This window comes from Centruroides vittatus, unplaced genomic scaffold, assembly GCF_030686945.1.
Source record: "Centruroides vittatus isolate TY-2023 unplaced genomic scaffold, ASM3068694v2 contig_351, whole genome shotgun sequence".
Taxonomy (NCBI): domain Eukaryota; kingdom Metazoa; phylum Arthropoda; class Arachnida; order Scorpiones; family Buthidae; genus Centruroides; species Centruroides vittatus.
In genome coordinates, this window is record NW_027122174.1 from 982,315 (window position 1) to 1,003,343 (window position 21,029).

A 21,029-nucleotide genomic window follows, 5' to 3' on the forward strand; every position below is an offset into this window, starting at 1 on the left:
ATAATTATTGTTAAAAGAAAGTCATTAACATTTTAGGATTTCTCTTATCTGAATCTATATATATAATTGAGACAAGTTGATAATAATAATAATAATAATAATCAGCGCAGAGCCCAAATCGTTAGGAGTTGAAAGTTGAAATTTGGTACACAGTTAGGGTACATCACGAAAATACACACTAAGAAGGGATTTTTCAAAATTCCTCCCCACGGGGAGAGGGACAGGATTAAGGCTTAACACTTCCATCAACAATGGAAGTATTAAGTAACAATGGAGAACAAGAGAAAGCGATGTGCAAGATTTACGGGTGCTGGAGGAAAAAAAAGAAAAAGAGTGATATGTTAGAACATATTTGATTTTCAAATTTAAACAGATTAGTTCGGTTTTTCTCGACTTTCTTCTTTAGAACATTTGATGAAAATCAAACGATATAATCAGAACACATCGTGAAAATCGAACAATATTAGAACATTTGATTTTCAAATTCGACCTTTCTTTAGAAATACTTAGTTTGTTGATGAAATTACTCTTTTTCTTCTGTGACTATAACGTAATAATCTTAATCTTCGTTATCTTTACTTTTGCCCGAGCAACGCCAGGCCTACCTGCTAGTATTGTATAATTTTACTTTTTTTTGTGAGTTTTCAAATCTATATATATAAAAACGAATGTATGTCTGTCTGTTTGTTTCCTTCATGCATTACTACACCATTTATCCGATTGCCATGAAACTTTGGGAAGTTGTTTAATACACTCCCGCGAAGGTTTGTGGCATATATGTGAAGACCACCATTTCCCCCCTTCCAAAAATATCTTTATATATGGATTAAGGCTTTTATGTCCAACAGATGGCGCTAACTCTGACGACCTAAGTTTGCTTTTCTGTGAGAATGGACTAAAGCAGATCATTTTCTATCTATCTATATAAATAAAATATAACGTTCGTTTGTTCCTACCAATTCCTTTGAAATTTTGACACAACATTGCATTCGAATATGCACGTGTTTTTATATAATATACATGTCGAAATTCCCCCCACTGGGGGAGATGGACAGGATTAAGGCTTACCGTGAAGAGCTCGGCTTCTATTATACTATTTTATGTGCGGTTTTTTTCGTTTTTAATTGTGTTTTAATAGGTTACGTCAACAGAATATACACTAAAAAGGAATTTTTCAATATTTCCTTGCGGGGGAGAGGGACAGGATTAAGGCTTACTGTGAAGAACTCGGCTTTTATTATACTATTTTAGATGCGTTTTTGATTGCGTTTTAACAGGGTACATCGAGAGAATGTGCACTAAGAAGGGATTTTTTGAAATTCCCCCCACGGGGAAGTATTATACATTTATAATAGATACATTTTGAGCCACAACAAAACGTGGCTGGGTCAGCTAGTTTTAATAATAATAATAACAATGACAATAATGACTCTCCTGTGGTCACCACCTGGTTGGGGTGGGAGAGCCCAGTAATTTTACTGATCTATAGGGCAGTGCAGGTGGGAGCCAAGCTCCTGGTAGGGACACCCATGCCAGTAAGGTCTATGGGGAGAAATGAAGCTAAGAGTGACCACACCCACATTCTGTGGAGATATTTATCATGGTAGTAACCAGATCTAAGTTTCATACCGGCTTGGACGTCTTATGTAACAAGGTCCACATGCATGGGTTAGGCAGAGGCTCACGTTCAAAAAATAGACCACAGTCTCCCTTGATTACTGGTGGCGAAAGCGACACCAGCCCAAGCATGGCTACTGCAATGCCCTCAACAGATGTGAGGAACCAACCCAGCCTTGGTGTTTCTGTGGCAATGCATCCACAGACCACAAAGGCTGGAAAACCATGCCAATGGATGAAATGGACAATGGAAATGAATGAATTTATCATCTTACTTACTACACCATCACAAAACTCGAAACAAACATGACAGCATATAGACAACAACTACACCATAGATTCGCACAACAATATCCTCATCTAACTGTCACTGAACAAAGGGTTGTTGATCAAAAAAGAACAATTATACACAACAACCTTATCTCACAAACAATGCTTGAACTTATCAAACGACAGGTTGCTGATCAAATACATCAACAGACAGAAACATCTAACATTAATGAAGATCACATAACCTGCCAGGATAATCCAGTAACAAGCATTGATAATAGCACACATACAACAATTACCACTAACGATACTACAGACACTTCCTCATCCGTTACTGATAACATAGACATAGATTTAGTTAATATGCTCTCACTTATATTTCAGGAAACACTCACTAAATATACAGGTATAGATCCCACACACAGACCACGAATACCAAAAATCAACACATCAAAGGTAGTAGGAAAAACACTAAATTATGTAAACACTCACTTACTACCACACTACATTCATTCAATTTGTACACTCTCAGACATTCATACATTAGTTTATGCTGGGGCAGTCACAGTAGTGACACACCATGGTCTGAAAGTACAATCACAGACAGATACACAGAAAACACAATTCTATAACAAGCCTGCCTGGCAGAGAAGAATAGAAACACAAATAAATGACATTAGACAGCAATTAGGCAGGCTGACACAATACACTAAAAACAACATAACACCCAAATTAAGGAAACAGCTCAAAAACATTTTCAAGAAAATAAAAACACACAATTTTTAAAAAAAAATACCTATAATACGCTATGGACTGTAAGACGCACCTGAATTTTGGAGGCAATTTTTCGAAGAAAAAAGTGCGTCTTATAGTCCGTAAAATACGGTATTTGTGTTAGTAAAGTAGTGAGTAAGTAATTAGTAGTAGTCTAGTAGTTAGTTATTATTATCACAATCACGAATCACAAACATTCATATCGTCATATATCTTAAGATACTGATACTCATTAATTTAATTAACTAGTTTCAGTTTCTCACTAATTTTCACAATAAAATTGCCTTGCCTAGCCCACTAACCGCTTATAGAAAAAAAGTTAAAAACTCTTACTTAGTACAATTAGAGTAGAAGTTATAAAATATTAGTCTTGTCTCGAATAAAGTATTTTAAAGGATTAAATAAAATTAAATCAATCACTTCTGTTATTTTTTTGACTTTTCTGGAAGTAAGATCTCAAGAAACAAATGGTATTGGTGTTGTCTCCCAACCTACTTCTTAATGAACTGCATATATATCCCCGTTGTGGAGAAAGCCCTTTCTGCCTCTATGTTAGTTGGTTTCAGGGTCATCAAATAATCATAAATTGTTTCGTCGTGTGATTCATTGACAGAACAATTGACCATAATTAGAATTATGCACCAGGACTAGGAGAGGAGTTACTTATTTTATTTAGCGCGAAGACACTTTATTTAGCGAGAGTGGAAAGTCAACTGGCAATTAGATCATCAGAGGCAAATGGGCGGGTGGTGCAGTGTAGAGAGGGGGTGTAGCACGTGCCACACTGAATGGCAATGTCATTCTCACCACTGAGCGATAGTGCACGTAGCAAAGCGGTAACGCCAACAATGTAGACTTTTGCACCGTTATTTAGAAAGTTATTTGAGTATTTGCGGATCTGCAGTGCTGGTCATTCTTCAGCCTGCTGGATTGCTGGATGAGGAATTCAGCAATTGCAATCCCTAATCACAACACACACATTACAGAATACATCGACACAATAAAACAGTGGTTCCCAACCTTTTCTAGGATGCGGAACACTTTTGTGAGCAATTTTCTTTAGCGGAACACTTACTTAAGTTAATATGTAATACATAAGCTTGTCATCAGTTATTTTATTAGAATTGAGCAGTTATAATTCAAAATCTCTACTCATATTATTAATGCTAATTTTGAGACAGGAAAAAATATAACTAAATAACTTTAATGGGAAATTTGTGCCTGGTGTTTTTTACATATTTCATTCAGTTTTTATCATTGCCTTTATCTTATTCGAAACAGTAGTACACTCCATAAGTACGAGTCGTACATATATATTTAGGTTTATGAAAATTTTATGATTTTAATTTTTTTATATTCAGCAGCTCGAATACGATTGTACACTTTCCGATTTGCGACTAAATCTGCGGAACACTTGGGAGATGCTTACGGAACACCGGTTGGGAACCACTGCAATAAAACAAAAACCTCACAGCCAAAGCATGTAGACTCAAACAATACAAAACATATTCACTACAAAAACAACAAAATAAATTATTCACAAACAATGAAAAACTCTTCTACAGACAAATCAGTACCAAAACAAATACTGATACACGGCACACCAACAGAAGAAGAACTCACAACATACTGGTCTTCTCTTTGGTCTAGTGCTGTTACGCACAATGTTGATGCTGGCTGGATTGAGGCGGCGAACAAAAACTTGCATAACATACCAACTATGCCCTGTGCTTAAATAAACATACACGACATCCGCTACTCTGTTAACAGAACACATAACTGGAAGACACCTGGTGTAGACAACATTCACAATTTCTGGTACAAAAAGTTTACATCACTGCACTAGGAACTAGCTAAACATCTAACACGGTGTAAGGAACCAAGTCCGAGCTGTATTTTTATTTCTATTTTTATTTTTTTTAATTCTATTTTATTTTGGGGATTATGTTTAGTTAGGGTGAAGGTTTCCTTACTAACCCAAAGTAATATAACAAACAGAAAAAACAAAAAGGAAGAACCAACTCACTGACCTGACGAAGCACCATAGGAAAAAACTAAAGCGCGATTGCGCTTTCCCGACTCGGAAGTTCAAAGGAAGTTTCACAGAGTGGGAGAGAGACCCCACACGCACTAACGTTGAGGACTCGCTAAACCTTAAGCAAAGACATCTCAAACGTGTAAGAAATCTTAATAGAAAAATAAAGCAAAATTGTCGGCAAAAATGCTGACCAGGGGAAAGAAAACAAGATTGTTAGACGTTAAGTATGTAAATGAGGGGATGGTTCCAGAGAATCATTATGACGTCGCCTCACAGCATAAAACAAGCCATGTTCGAGACGGAGGACGAGGTGAGCTTCCAGAGCATTCATAGAGATTCCAAGGCAATAATCGAGGTGAATCGAAGTAGTTCCTCAGTGATAGATTGAAAGAGAATTCTTGGAGACTGAAAGAGTTGGATTTGCAGGAGTTTTGGCTAGAAAAGGTTCCTAGTATAAGAGGTGACGGATAAGGTTCTAGTTGGTTAAGATTCTTTGTACATAGTTATAAGTTGATTGACCTTGTTTGATTTCAAAGGGGAATAGCTTTAAGACAGTAGAATTTAGGAGATAAGTTATCTCAAATTTTGTTGGTCTTTGAGAATTGTTTGTCTTTTTCGAATAAATTGTTGTTTTGAATTTTACTACTTTTATAAAGTACTATTTAATAGTTCATATTAAAACTTGTTTTGTTCTTTATTGATCTCGAGCCCACAAGTCCAGGCCTGGCTTTCTAACCACGAACTCGTGTAAAGTACCCGTTAGGTTAACGTTCGTAAGTTTCAACCAATAGTTTCACCAACAGTAATGATCTATTTTTGTACTTTACAACACATCATCTTCAATCCACAAGACATGCCAAATTTTCTTACTCAGGGCATCAACTACATGAAACCTAAAAACAACAATACCACAGATCCCACACAATACAGACCAATTACATGTCTTCCAATACTCTACAAATTATTGACATCCTGTATCGCAAACAAAATATATACAAACATGTTGAAGAACACGACATTCTTACGGAACAACAAAAAGGTTGCTGTAGAAATCACAGGGATGCAAAAGAACAGTTAATCATAGATTCAGTCATTCTACGGCAAGCACACAAACAACACAGAAACATAAACATGGCATGTACAGACTACAGAAAAGCATTCAACAGCGTTCCACACAGTTTTTGCTGCTACATAATCTACACAGGTACAAAATACATCCATCATTCATTGCATTCTTCCAAAACACTATGCACTACTGGAGAATAACACTACATCTCAGGGTTAGTAACACTTCCATACAAACAAACCAAATATTCATTAGGCAAGGAATTTTTCAAGGAGATTCCTTGAGTCCTCTCTGGTTCTGCTTAGCCCCGAACCCGTTATCTAACATGTTAAATAACACACAATATGGCTACAATATCAGGCATGAAAAAACAACACAGTTTACACTGTCACATTTTATGTACATGGACGACATAAAACTTTATGCATCCACACAAAAACAACCTTCATCAACTCCTACAAATCACACATTCATACACCAAGGACATACAAATGGAATTTGGCCTAGACGAATGCAAAACACTTCACATAAAAAAAAGGAATACTGAAGAAAGAAGATTTTGCACTTGGAAATGGGGATATTATTGAATCCATGGAAGAGGGCGAGTTCTACAAGTACAGTAGAGAACCAAAAATCGGAATCAATTGGGGACTGGGGTTGTTCAGATTAGTGATTTGTTCCGATTACCAATTATGTACGAATAAATATATTAACCTGTTCGATGTTCAAATTTTTTTTTGTTGCATGTCGCTTCATGTATTTTCGTCGATTTTAAGCCCAACGAAAATTTTTATAATAATAATCGAGGCTATTGTATCGTTAAAAATTATTTCTTCATTTTGTACAAACAAAATAAATATATTGAAAAATATAAAAACATGAAAATTATACTTCAGAAGTAAATCTAGTATCAAAAACGTTCGATTCAGCACGACACAGTCTGACTGAAAATCGTTCTCGTTACCGGCGATTCCAATTACCGGGGTTTTGATTAACGAGTCTCTACTGTTATTTAGGATTCCAACAGGCCAAATCCACAGAACTTGCACAAATAAAGCAAAGATTAATTAAAGAATACCAAAGTAGGTTAAATGCAATTCTCAGAACAGAGTTAAATGCAAAACACAGAGTTAAAGCAATAAACACGTATGTCATCCCAGAACTCCATATTCTTTTGGAGTTATTCATTGAACTCACACAGATCTTAGACAATTCCAAAGGAAAACAAGAACAACACTCACTAAGCATAAACATTATCATCCTAAATCCGCCATAGAAAGACTAACCCTTCCACGTAGAGATGGCCTGATTGACATAGTTAACCTTCACTACAAACAAATACAGTCACCGTGAGAGTTTTTCTACAGACAACAAGAAACATCACAGTTACATAAAGCAGTAACTCTAGCAGACTCAAATAACACACCATTAAATTTACACTCGCAATGTATGGACACGACACAACATTTAAAAAGCATAGACACTGTTAAGCAATTGTGGGCTCAAAAGGCACTCCATGGCAGGCATCCTTATGATCTGTCCCAGGATTTTGTTGACAAAACTGCGTCAAACAGCTGGTTAGTGCGGGGATGCCTCTTTGGGGAGACGGAAGGATTCATGATTGCCATACAGGATCAGGTCATAAATACTAAAAACTACAGAAAACACATACTCAAAGATGCAACACTCACAAATGACACATGCAGAAAATGTCACATCATGCCAGAAAGTATACAACACATCACTTCCGGTTGCAAGCTCTTGGCACAGACAGATTATTTACATAGACATAATCAAGTAGCAAATATAATACATCAAGAGCTTGCAAAGAAACACAAATTAATAGACATCCACGAACCATATTACAAATACATTCCACAGACAGTATTGGAAAACAACACGCACAAAATGTACTATGACAGAGCCATAATCACAGATAAAACAATTTACCACAACAGACCAGACATCACACTCATTGACAAACACAATAAAATCACATACATTATAGACATATCCATTCCAAACACTCACAATATACAAAATACGTGCACTGAAAAAGTCAGCAAGTACACAGAATTTGCCCAGGAAATAAGGCATCTGTGGAGGATGGATAGGGTGTTTATTGTACCTGTCGTTCTCTCCTCTACAGGTGTGATACCACACACACTCACAAAAGCCTGGGCACTTTGCAATTGAATAGAAACACATACATCACCCTACAGAAGGCCACTGTATTGAATACATGTCATATTGTGAGGAAATTCCTGAATACAGACACTGACACTGATACACTTCTTTAAGTTTTGTTTTGGTTACAATGCCTTGACTTTTGTTCAGTATAGTACAAAGCCACCGGTGTCAACTGAGTATAACCCACTAAACCCAACATAATAATAATAATAAAATTAATTATTATATTAAAAGTGTAATATGATAATTTTTGTTCTTTTAGCTTATCTCATTTTTTATATGAGGTCATTGCTTTTAATTAACTGGTTAGGATGCTTGATTATTTTTTATTCATTTTTAATTAGGTTCTTTTCTCTGACATCCTTAATCTTTTCTTTTTTGTTTGTAGACAATAAAAATAAAGATGAAAATTAGCATCTGTTTGCGTTAGGTATTTCTTTTGACGTTGACAATCAACATAGATGATTGATTGAGACTGTCTTCGGCACTCATCACAATTATAATTTTTCTGTTCATACGTCACATCAATCTTTTCTTTTCTCCATTCACTGTCACTTTTTATCACTGAAATCTTCTTCCCTGATGTTTGGACACACGCGGACACAAGTTGCTGGGAGTCATGTGATCTACATTTCTACTCAGTAATAAATTTTCACTATTGGCACCAAAGCCTTGTTGTGATATTCTTTAATAGTATGATTGAATTAATGAAATTAAACATTGTATTGTATCAACCATCAATGAGCAACAGTTCTCCATTTTTATTTTAGGGTTGTAAAAAAGAGTTGTACTTGTGATAAATCTACACATGCTCATTGGTTACACTGAGCAACAGTATCCTGAAAGTTAACATTGTATACATTGTAACTTACTGGAAATACAAAGGTTTTGAAAGGGTCAGTTACAAAATTCCAGTAATCAAGTAGTGTAAAGTTATCCTGAAAGTTAAAACGATTTGACTCCCTGATGACTGCTCTTCCCACTGCCCAAGAAACAGTTTCTGTCGTCAGGTGACATGTCTCTCACAAAAATCACCTAGTGTGTCAAGGTCTATAGTTTTCCTCTTTTCTTCTAAAGTGTCCAAATTGCATCTTAAGAACTTTTGAAGCTATATCCAGAAAATAAATGTAGAAAGATTTTTTTTTTATAATTTTTGTGAATGCTATAAAGTAAAGTAACAGATCTTGTAAAATTGATTTAAGAAAAAATAATAATGACAAATAGATTGTTTTGTGTAAATATAAAACAGAAAATTTACTTAAAGCATAGTAAATCATGAATTATCAAAAGACAGAAAGTTACAAATGAAACATTTAAATTACTAATATGTCGATATTTTATTCTTGACCAGTAATTGAATTAATCCTATTTGCTTGTTTTTTGATTATTTTACTATATATAAGTGATGATATCAGTGAAGCATTTAATCTTTCAATATTCAATAATGTTTGAGAAGTGATGTAGAAATTGTTTATAGATATATATTATAAATATACAGGGTGGCCATAATTAAAGTTTTCCTGTTCAGAGCACACTGCAACTGTAACTAATAAGTGGAATGACACCAAAATTAGTTCAAAACTTCCATTATGAGTGCTTTACAGGAAACTACACAAAGCAAATAACAAAAATACAACAAAAACATATTTATTTGTTCCTAAAAGGACATACCTTCTGCACAGGCTGTTTACTGATGTAAGGAATGTTGCTCAATGTGTGCCTCATTGTTCAGGTATAAAATTTGAAGGCAACAAACATTGTGTTCTACAGCTTTCTTTCTTTCTTGCAGTGCCATTATTTTCACTGTCATTATTCATAATGTTTAAAATAGCAGATTAAAATGCCACTTAAAAGTTTGTCTTTGTTGTTTAATTTTTTCCCTCTAAGGCATCTCCTAAAAGAAGTCATTTATTTTTATTTTTTTATGTGTGAATTTTTTCACAAAATCTGTATGTGAATTTTAGTGTCAGTCACTTATTGGTTACAGCTACAGAGTGCTCTGAATATGGAAGCTTTAATTATTGCCACCCTGTATATATGAGATTTGAAAGTATGCACAATTTTAATGAGCAAAAGCTCAAGTAAAACATTTTAGTAGACAAAGAAAACAAGAATTTTACTAGATACACACACTGTCAAATAGTGTTAAAATCTTTTTTTATAACATAAATACTTTTAACGGTACAAAATTGTCATCAGGCTAAAGAACATTCAGAACAGAATGTCACTATGTGCAATATAACATTCTTAACATTTAACTTTTCTACACATTGAAATTTCACAATGGAATTTGATGCTTGTAGGTACAAGAAAACAAAAATTTGAAATAAAAGGCAAACAAAAACAAAAGGTGCATTGGAACTCTCAAAACATTTTTATGACATGCGTTTGTGGTGTGTTACTGGACTAGGGTAGGGTAACTAGGGTAGTGTGGTATCATGGTTAAAAAATTTTAAAAGTGCAAACCACAAGTTAGGAAGCTCAAGTGTGGGTGGATAGCAAGAGCACAATGTGGAAGTGAGGACGACCTCCTTTGTTTGCGTAATGATAATGATTTTGTATCGTTGAAAGTACAGTGGGTGATTGGTTAATGAATACTTTTGCGAAAGGTTTTTATGTTTGAACAATGAACACATATTTGAATAATGAACACCTCACAGAAGAAGTGATATAAAATAATGAATACTGGTTGATCTTCCCTTGTCTTCATGCAACAATTCAAAACTTTTTGGAGCATAGATGTCGACATAGATCAGTGTTTCCCAACGTGGGGCCCACACCCCACAGGGAGGCAATTCGATTTTTAAGGGTGGCAATTCAAAAATGGACTCATCCAGAGTTTATGTTAACCGTACAGCCGCTGTATGCTATATTTATTGTAAATATTGATTTAAGTTAGTTTTAGTTTTTTTTTGTTCTTTGTTTCCCTTTCCTTCTAGAACTTTTCTTTATAACCCTTTTCCCTTGGGGTGGGATTAACAATTCTGGGAACCACTGAGAACAAAGATATGAACAAAACCCTGATGTAGGTGAAAGAGGAGAAAAGACATTCCTTCCCCAGACCTTGAAGTGGACAGACGTGAGTTTTGGTGTTCTAGGTTGCGTTTGGCAATGACTGGAAAGTGCAAGAGACTTTGATGAAAGGATCGGGTTTTATTGTGGTTACGACAAAACAGTGTGGCAATTAAGTGTATATGTTAGGGGACATAAGAATTTTAGAAAGGCTTACGTAGGGCATAGCACAAAAAAGGTTGGGAAACACTGACATAGATGCTTAACCCAGTATATACTGATTGGATAGTATTTCTCCGAACTTTGAAACTCTCCCTCATAATTTCAGCCTTTTATTTTTCTGAGAAAGAATTTTTTTATAGTATTTGCAAGAGTATCAAGCAGGCACTCGTTAATTTTGCGTCAGTTTTTATTTTCGAAAGAGAGGGTATAATAGGAAAGGTAGAGAGTGGGCAGTATGGCTTAAACAGGTATAGACCTGTTCAAGCCATGTAGTTCACCTGTAGGCTGCAGTTCAATCTTATCTAAGAAAGATACAGTATAATCAAGAAGACTCAAGCAGCTAAAGGAGTAACAAAAATTAAATCTGAGAAATGAAGAACATTGAAGAGCTCATAATGGAATCTGAAACTCAGCGAGATATGTTTTCTTCTGAAAAAGAGGATTAATGCCAACATCTGTTATTATAGATCTTTTGAAGAAGTGGAAGGATGTCAGAACAATGATCTTGGAATGGCATCCAAACCAGGTTGAGGTTAATAGGCTTAGGGATTTCTACAACAACAATGCAATTAAATTACTTCCGAAAAATTCTGAAGAAGAGAGAAAAGCAATCAACATTGGACATATTCCTTAACACCCCACAAACAGAAAAAACATGACTAATAAAAATGCAAGACTGTGTATATATGTACTTTTATTATTACATATAAATAAACATAGTAAAAAAGTATATATTTTTTTATTTTTGGGAGTCTCTAGAACAGATTAATCAGATTCCCATAAAATCATGGTAAATTGATAATTGATTAACGAACAATTTGGATAGCGAAAACAGTCTTGGAACGGATTATGTTTGTTAACCGCTCACCCACTGTATTTGTATTATAAAAAAGATTTTAACACTTTCTGACAGTGTGTGTTTATCTAGTAATATGTCTAATTGGAGTGAACTTTGAAATACTATTTATCTAAGAATACTACTTTTAATGACTTACAACATTACAATAATGCTAATAATGTGTTACACTTGCTCTGCTTCAGGCTTATCTCCTCCATTAGGATTCTCATCCCCATTAATACAAGTACAAATTGTTTTATCATTGTTACTTATAACAAAATTTCTGTTGACTAATAGATCACATTGCTTAATTTTAAAAAATTTGAGTTGAATACCACAGAGTTGAATGTTTGAACTTGTTACGTACTAATAGTAACATTAGTTACAGTAATACAGTGGAACCTCACTTAACGAGCACCTCGCACAATGAGTATTTCGCATAATGAGCAAAACAAATTGTAAAAATTTGCCTCGCTTAACGAGCGATATTTTCCATAACGAGTGACGAGGAGAGGGGAAGTCCCGAATTGTGCACATGCGGCATGCTCCATCGGTCTGTTTAGCACTCCTTCCGCTAGCATCTTAGTGTCGCTTGCGATCACATATTTTTCCAAACTTGTATTCACACATATTACTTATAAACATCAACAACCATAGCTTGTTATATAATAAACACGCCAAACGATATGCCAAATTCTTGGGTTATTAAATTTAATGACCGATTCCAAATTAAATTTTAGAAATATCTGAATTAAAAATTAACTGTTTATAATTATTAAATATTTAATACAAGATGGAAACATAACTGCTTACCTCTAGTCAAATTAATTAATTTCTAATATTTAATTATAGCCTTTACATAACCCAAGAATTTGGCATATCGTTTGGAGTGTTTATCAAACATATTAGCTGTGATTTTTTTTCTTCTTTTTTTTGTTTCTGGAAATCGAATTCTCATTCCAGGATTGGTTCATTCCGTGCTAGAAGAAAAGATGATGATGATTCACACTCTTTAACAGTGTATATTGTACAATTTTTTTTTAAAATAAACGTTATACATAAAACATTTGAGCATTTTTTCGGCGTGGAATGCATTATTGCATTTTACATTAATTTCTATGGGAAAAATTGTTTCACTTAACAAGTGTTTCTCATTACGAGTAAGACTCTGGAACAAATTATGCTCGTTAAGTGAGGTTCCACTGTATTTTATTAACTTTTTAAAATATGGCTGTATTTTTTTAGAAATATTGCGTGAAAAATTGAATGAAACTAAACATTAAATAAATAGATTTTTTCCTTGTTTTTTGTTGTTTGAAATACAAATAAAAATTAATTATATATCATATCTATATACATCCTATTCTGTTTTTACAAGGTAAATACTGTACATTCCTGAAAAATCCATGTAGAAAAAAAAAACACATGAAAAAGATACTGTCTTGATGGGGAAATGGAAGATTGGTTTCAAACCTTAAAAATTAGTAATACTGTCAGAAAATGAAGCAAATGAACAAATCTAATGATGCACAGAAATATACAGTTATATGTAACACGAATAAAAGCTGGAAGAGGGAAGACACCTTGCCACACAGAGATGTAGCAGACCAAACAAGACAGTGACCTATGACTAAAAAAATGTGAAACTCGCCAACATAGCACCGTCTAATACAAAATATGTCTTAGTGATTTAGCACACACGAATTACATTTTTACTTTCTTTCACTAGTAGTAACAGTAATAGAATAAATCAATTAATATAATAAGATCTGCTTAAATATTTCAGATTTAGTTAATAAATTCAGTTCAGAATTTATTAACTAATTGGCAGAATTTAATAAATTTATATTTTTTGTTCAGATTCTACTTTTTATTTGACTTTCTGTTATAAACACTGAAATAACTTGTGCTTTTAACACCAAATAGCATATGAAAACTATTCTGTATTGAAAGGAAGTGGAAGAAACTCAGTTGTACAGACAAATCATCAGACTTTGAATGAAATTTATTCTGACTGCTTCAATTACAAAATAAAGTTGGAAGGAAAAATCAATTGGGCAAGCACTAAGCAAACCAATGATATAATTGTTTTATATGAAATAGATCATGCCATTAGTTTGCTTACATAGCTGTGTACACTGTGTAGAAACACCCATTGTTGCTACAAGTTGTTCAAAGAAGTTATAAAAGCAGCCAAATCTTAAAATTTACTTAAGTGTGCTGTAACATCTTATAACTCTTATTGAGAGCCCATATAAATCTCCTAATGGTTTGTTACATAAACTAAGGTTCGGTATCATGTTCGGTTGTCTTGTTTGTTGGATCACTTTGACATTTGCAGGTCAATTGTTTGGACACATTTTGGAGAAATGGCCAGTTTCTCTGCAAAAGTAGCATCTACGAACAAAATTATCAGGATTACTTATTTGGTTAGGACTTATATTTTGAGAAGGTTGTGGGCTAGTCTTATTTGGTGTCACAGTCAATGTCAAGGTTCGAGGTTCTGTTGTTTGTTACCATAACTCATACACGTTCACTGTTCATACCAGTTTGTTAATGGAACAGTAATGTCTTACTTCCAAGTGTTCTCTAAATTAATTGGCATTTGGGCAATGAATGAATTCTTTATCTTGTGCATATGGTTTCCAGGTTTGCTACAGTTGGACAGTTTTCCAAATGAAATTTTCCATGCCAATTTTTCCATAAGTCCAGCTAAAGTTCTACATCATCAGTGAAACTTGAAAAGCATTTCTTTAAACCTCACTCGATCTCTGCTTCACCTCCTTGTTATAGTGCGGTTGTGGTGGTGATATATGAATATGCTGCCCACTTGATTCTATTTATGTACTTAAGTGTAAGTCACTAAACATTTCTTTAAATTTCAGTAGTCTTGTCTTTCTATTGTGTCATCGCCCTTACATTAATCTTTTATAATTTTCTGTGTGAATTTTGGTGACAATTTGGACAGGAGATCATTCTTTTAACTTCCAGTTGAAGTCTCCCCCAAGATGTCATTTCTGGGTTCTATGACATAATTGGTGCTGCCAGCAGTTGTCATAGTAAGGCGAGACCTTGTAGAATTTTACTTAGGTACGGTGTGTAGTCTATCCTTAACAAAATAAAATGCCCTAAAATAAATAAAATAATGATCTAAAACTAATCCCCAAACAAAACAGAACAGGTTGGAATCGACTCTTTATAGTGCAAAGTAGTCTTAAACATAAAAATTAACACTCAAACCTTAAAAGTCCAGTAGTAAATATTTTATAGAAAACAAACGAAAATGTTTGCTTTCTATTAAATATTTACTAAACAAACAGTCTTAAAAAGAAATTTATAAAATTTATGTTTAAAAAGAGCAAAATTCTAGAAAATGAAATATGAATATTTTTTCTTAGAAACAAAATAAAATTTATTGCAAAATAAGATTTATTGCAACACATTAGTTCAAAACAAATTGTATAAAAGAAAATTGAATTTCTTCCCAGACCAAGTAAAAACAGAATTTGGATATATTTTGTTTAAATATAAAATATATTGTATTATGTAATATGTAAACTGAGAAAGCAAAATTCTTTATTTTTTTTTGTAGGTGACAAGTTAGGAAGAGTAGTTCACATTATCCAATCGAGGGAGCCATCACTTCGAGATTCTAATCCAGACGAAATCGAAATAGATTTTGAAACCTTAAAGCCTTCTACATTAAGGGAACTTGAAGCATACGTTGCATCATGTTTAAGGAAAAAACCTAGAAAACCATATGGTCAGTATTTTCAAAAACTATACAGTAAGATACTTTAAGAAGATTAGTTTTAATGATAAAGTAGTTCAAGTAGTATAATTTTTTCATTACAAAGTAAAATAAATTAATAATAGGAAAAGATAAAAGTTTATAATATGAAAATCGTGGATCAAAATATTTTACATTGTATTAAATCTTATTGATGTTACACATATAGCAGCCAAAAAAGTAACCGGCAAGACGAAGGAAGAACAAGTCCGTGAAAAGAAACAGGAGTTAGAAAAAAGATTACAAGATGTTAGTGGCCAGCTCGGAACATCAGGGAAGAAACCCACGAAAAAGGGTAATGTTTCAGTTATTCTTTATACAACTATAATTATTTTGATTACAGTTATTAAAGATACCAGTTTTAATATACTTTATGTTATGGCATATAAAATACAACTTTTGTTCAGAAATAAAAAAGAGAGGTGGATTAAACTCACTCTATGTCTCATATGTGAAGTTGCAATATTCCATAGGTTAATGAATTCCTCAAACCTTCATTGGATTAAATTTGGGGTTCAAGTACCAAAGGCACAGATTGGCTTAAATTAAATACACTAAATACTTTTCTCCTAAGTAGTCTATGCTGAAAAGAGCATGTCTCTTTTATGCCATAAAATATGGTGCATTAATTATCATTAGTGATGTAACGAATATTCAGTTACTACCCGGTATTCGGCCTATTTTTCACTATTCGGCCGAATACTGAATACCTAAAAACAGGAGTAAGAAATAACAAAAACACAATAAATTAATCATTTTTGTAACTTTTATTAATGCTGAACATTAAACTATAATTATTAAAGTTAATAAGAAATAGCATCTAACTCTAGTATTAAATTATTTCGTAGTTAAATAATAATGTAGCCTTTATCTAGCCCGATATCTTATGGCATTGATGACGTGTAGGTTAGAATGTATCGGGCATTAATGTTATTGTTTAGTTAATTATGTTACATTCATATTTGCGTATATTTTAATATTTATACGATATTTTAAAATGAGTTACGAAACGTTTTATTGAAACTTATCGTATTTAATGAAAGAATTATTTATCTATTTCTAGAAGATGAGTAACTAATATATAATTTATTTTATATATAAAGCAAAGAATGAGCATTTTTCATTATATACAAAAGATAACATTTGAAATCATGTTAATTTTAAAAATATTGACAGAAACAATAGCAACAAAATATCACAAATAGAAACCCCCAATAATATATTTGAACTGTTCCACAGCTGGGGAGAAACTAGACCATACATCCCTACTAAAGTATATCCTTAGGTACTATTCAGTCTACAAATACGTAGTAAAAACAAAATTTTAGTGTTTAATTAAAGAGTTAAAAATGATCGATTGCAAATAAAATAACTTATAAGTTATAACTTACATCTAAATACCAACAACTGCCGAATCATAGCGGGCTATTTACGGCTATTACATAAATTATAAACCAATTTGGCACTAGAGGTAGATGTTAGGCTCCATCTCATATTAAGTTTAATAATTATAATTTAATTAATTAATTTAAATAATTTAGACCTAGTGGAAGAAAAAATCGTAGTGACAGTGGGCCAATAGAGAGCACGGTGATCTTTGCCATAATGCAGTTTGCGTGCCAATTTTCGTACGTGCGTTAATCAAGCCAAATAGTTTGGCCGAATATACTATTCGTTACATCACTAATTATCATATAAGATGTTTACATAAAACAACTGGTGAGAAATTGAATACCATCTGAACATCTGTCACACTTCAAGAGGTGTGTAGTACAGATTGCTTGAAGATTTATTGACATGCACATAAATTTATCAAGTTTCTCTGAATTTTTTATCACAGACACCTACACATATTTAATAACTCATTAACATTAATCTTTAATTAAAATTATTGTAAATTTCTTCATTTTAAGATGCTAAAAGTAAGGAATTGTGATATAAAATAGGAGAATGGAAAATGTTAAAATATTATACTTTTATTTTAATAAAATTATAATAAAAAATATAAAATAAATGTTTTAATAAAAATGTTACCTTTAGAATCTGAAAACTCCCATGTTGATGTGGTTAGTGGTACAAGTCGTCTCAGTGCAAGTAGTAGCAGTTCCAGTGATAGTGACAGTAGTAGTAGCAGCAGCACAAGTAGTTCTTCAGATAGCAGTGATTCAGAATCAGGTAAATTTTATTTAGAATATGAGTAATGAGTGTGTATATAATCTTCTAGTTGTATATTATTCTAAGATGTAATAAATTAATATAAAAATTATTAAACTGGATTTTAATATTTAAACATTATAAATCAATCACTTGTTTATTAATTTAAACAAATTTATAATATTTATATTAGTTTTCATAAATTCAGTTTCTGTATAGGATATCAGAATTCATATCACTTATCTTTATCTTCATTAGTTGAATTTTATTTTAATCTGAACCCATTTGCTATACTTGATTAGAAAAGTTTAAATTTGTTGCAAAATTCCTGTAAATTACAAAAATTATCATACTGAGCAAAAATTAATTTATCATTAAAAGAATTTTTCATATAAATGTTAACAATTTCCTTTTAGATAACTTTATATTTTTGAATGTAACCCAAACTGTCATGTGTAATCAATAAGAATTTTTTAAATATTTGTGTGTGGAGCTATATAGATAGAGGATGTCTTCAAATAATTGCAGCAGTTTCTTTAAATTATTGTAGGCTTTATATTCAATATAATGGCCCATATCAATAAAAAGAATGAAATGCTAATAAGCATAGGATAGAAGTAAAAGTAAATGCTTTTGCTTCTACCTTTTGCTCAAAGTATTCCCTTCGTTTGGTATGAATAATAATTACCTTATACTTCTAAGCAAATGCTTTTGGCATACGAGTAAAAGGTTCATGACATGCAGGTTATGGCACGTTGAATCTTATCCTTATGTTCTACTTTATTAGCTGTATTCAATTCATATTAATCATACGCACGTTGGCCTTTGTTAACTAGTGTAGATATCCAACTAACGTCAATGCTAGTGAACATGCATCTCGTATCACAAGTAGCTTTTATGCTTCATGTGGGTTTTCCATTTTGATTAATGTACTCATCACCATGAAGTCTAGGTTTTTCTATTCCTACATGAGTGCTGTCACTCGCACCAATTGCAGTTGGAAAGTGGTATTTATTTTGCTATAGTTATTTTGCTTCCAAAACAGAATGATCTGTTGTTTATCCAACGATCAGCTTGAGCTATGATTTTCTCCAGAGCATTGTGCACAGTTCATGACACTGTTGACTGCTTTACACTAAGTTCTACTTCTATATCTTTTTTGGAATCCAGGATCAGCAAAATATATTAAACATATTTTCATTTTTCATAGAGAAGTTAACACACTACCCTGTGATTCAGTTGTCACTCCTGAAAAATTGTGCCAACCATTCAACACTTTCTTTTTAAACCTAAATAATGCCTTGAAATTACTGACTTTTGGAGAGGAATGAAGATTATAATATTTAACCTTCCTTATATTAACTACTTCAGCCATGGTTAAATGTTAACAAGCCGATAAACCTAGATAAAAGCAACAACAAAGTACACTCCTTGCAATTGAGTTTTTAAATAATTCACCAAAAATTAAATTATTATTTGATTCATATGAAAAAAATCACATATATTTATCAATATAGTTAGTTTTAAATACGACATTTTTCAATAAAGTTTGTTTGAAAAATTTATGAGAAAAAAAAAAATAATATATGATAATTGACATTCAAACTTGAAAATTTGTTACTTTTTGTCAAAATTAACATTGTCTGGTTACTTTATTCTTATTGTCACTGAGCAAGAATGACGTAGAATATTGTTCTGTACAATTTGATATTACATTTATGCACGTACGTTTATTCGTTGTGAAATTATCGCACATTATATCAAACATTTGTTTGAAATCTGAACTTTATTCTGCTTTCATCTAATATAATTAACTAATATACTTTATTCATTTCATATCAAACAAGACTATATATTTTTGTAATAAACATACGATTACCAATAGCAATAGATGTAACATTTGCTAATATTTTAGATTTAAAAAAAAATTAAAAATTAAAAATTAAAAAAAATATATAAAATATCAGAACTGAAGGTCATAACTTAAATATTTACGATATATTAACATATTATAGCTGAATAAACTTATTATAGCATAAATCAACTTATTATAGCAATATTATTGCATGAATATGCTAAAAATAAAATAAAAAATTATCAGAAAATGAAAAATTAAGAAAAAATAACCGATAATTAAAATTTTTTAAGTCGACAAAACACCACCTGGACAAAAATATGTAGAATGAACGATAAACAAGACAATGCCGTCAAGTGCTGACATCTGTTGTCGATAAATTTTATAAAAATCGATTGTTAACAGGGTAACGATCAATCGGTACCCTGGCCGTTTTGCTAAACGAATAGGTAACGTATAGATTTCGGTACCCTGGCCGGGATATTAACTACTTCAGCCATGGTTAAATGTTAACAAGCCGATAAACCTAGATAAAAGCAACAACAAAGTACACTCCTTGCAATTGAGTTTATATCTAACTAGATGCAGGTATTTTGGAGGATGTGCTTATAATTTGAAGTAAATGCTTACTTTTATTCATACAGAATACTTTTTACTAAATCAAAACCTTCATTCAAAAGCATTTGGTTTGTGCTCATAAGTATAAGGTTTTGCTTCTATTTTTATTCATACATTTAAAAGAATTTCCTTTAAATTTTACAAGGTAATGCTTGTTTTTATTCATATGGCTAATTATCACAGTGTACTGTACATATATGTAGAAAATTTCACTAGCTCTTTTTATTTATAAGTGTTCAGTATGTGTCTCCTTGATGATTCTGCACACATCATCTATGTAGTCTAGTTTGTTCCACACCCAGTGCAGCATGACCCTGTCAATTCAAGCAAAGGTATTGTTGACATGATCCCTTAGTTCTGGCAGTGGCATAAAAAATAATCTTTACATACCCCAACAAAAAAATCACACCAAGTTAATTTACGAGCATAGAGACCACAGCAGCAACTGGTGATCATTATTACCTGGCATAGTCAATCTATTGGTGTGGTAGTCTGTGTTCACAGTTGTTGCAGTAAAAAATGTAGCACTGCACCATCCTGTTAGTAGATGAAGACCTGTTGCTTACCATCTGTGGCCATGTCAAC

At 32.6% G+C, this 21,029-nt stretch overlaps 1 protein-coding gene across 6 annotated transcripts in view; it reads left to right on the forward strand.

The window, feature by feature from the left end:
* Positions 1-21,029, forward strand: part of LOC136974593 (bromodomain-containing protein 3-like) — a 129,670-nt gene that overhangs the window by 103,745 nt on the left and 4,896 nt on the right. For 4 of the 6 annotated variants that reach the window (XM_067269520.1, XM_067269518.1, XM_067269516.1 and 1 more), the window contains 3 exons: positions 15,620-15,790; positions 15,987-16,112; positions 17,858-17,992. In XM_067269520.1, the coding sequence (XP_067125621.1) occupies positions 15,620-15,790; positions 15,987-16,112; positions 17,858-17,992 (432 nt within the window). The remainder of the gene's footprint in view (positions 1-15,619; positions 15,791-15,986; positions 16,113-17,857; positions 17,993-21,029) is intronic. The other 2 variants (XM_067269517.1, XM_067269522.1) reach the window with 1 other exon arrangement.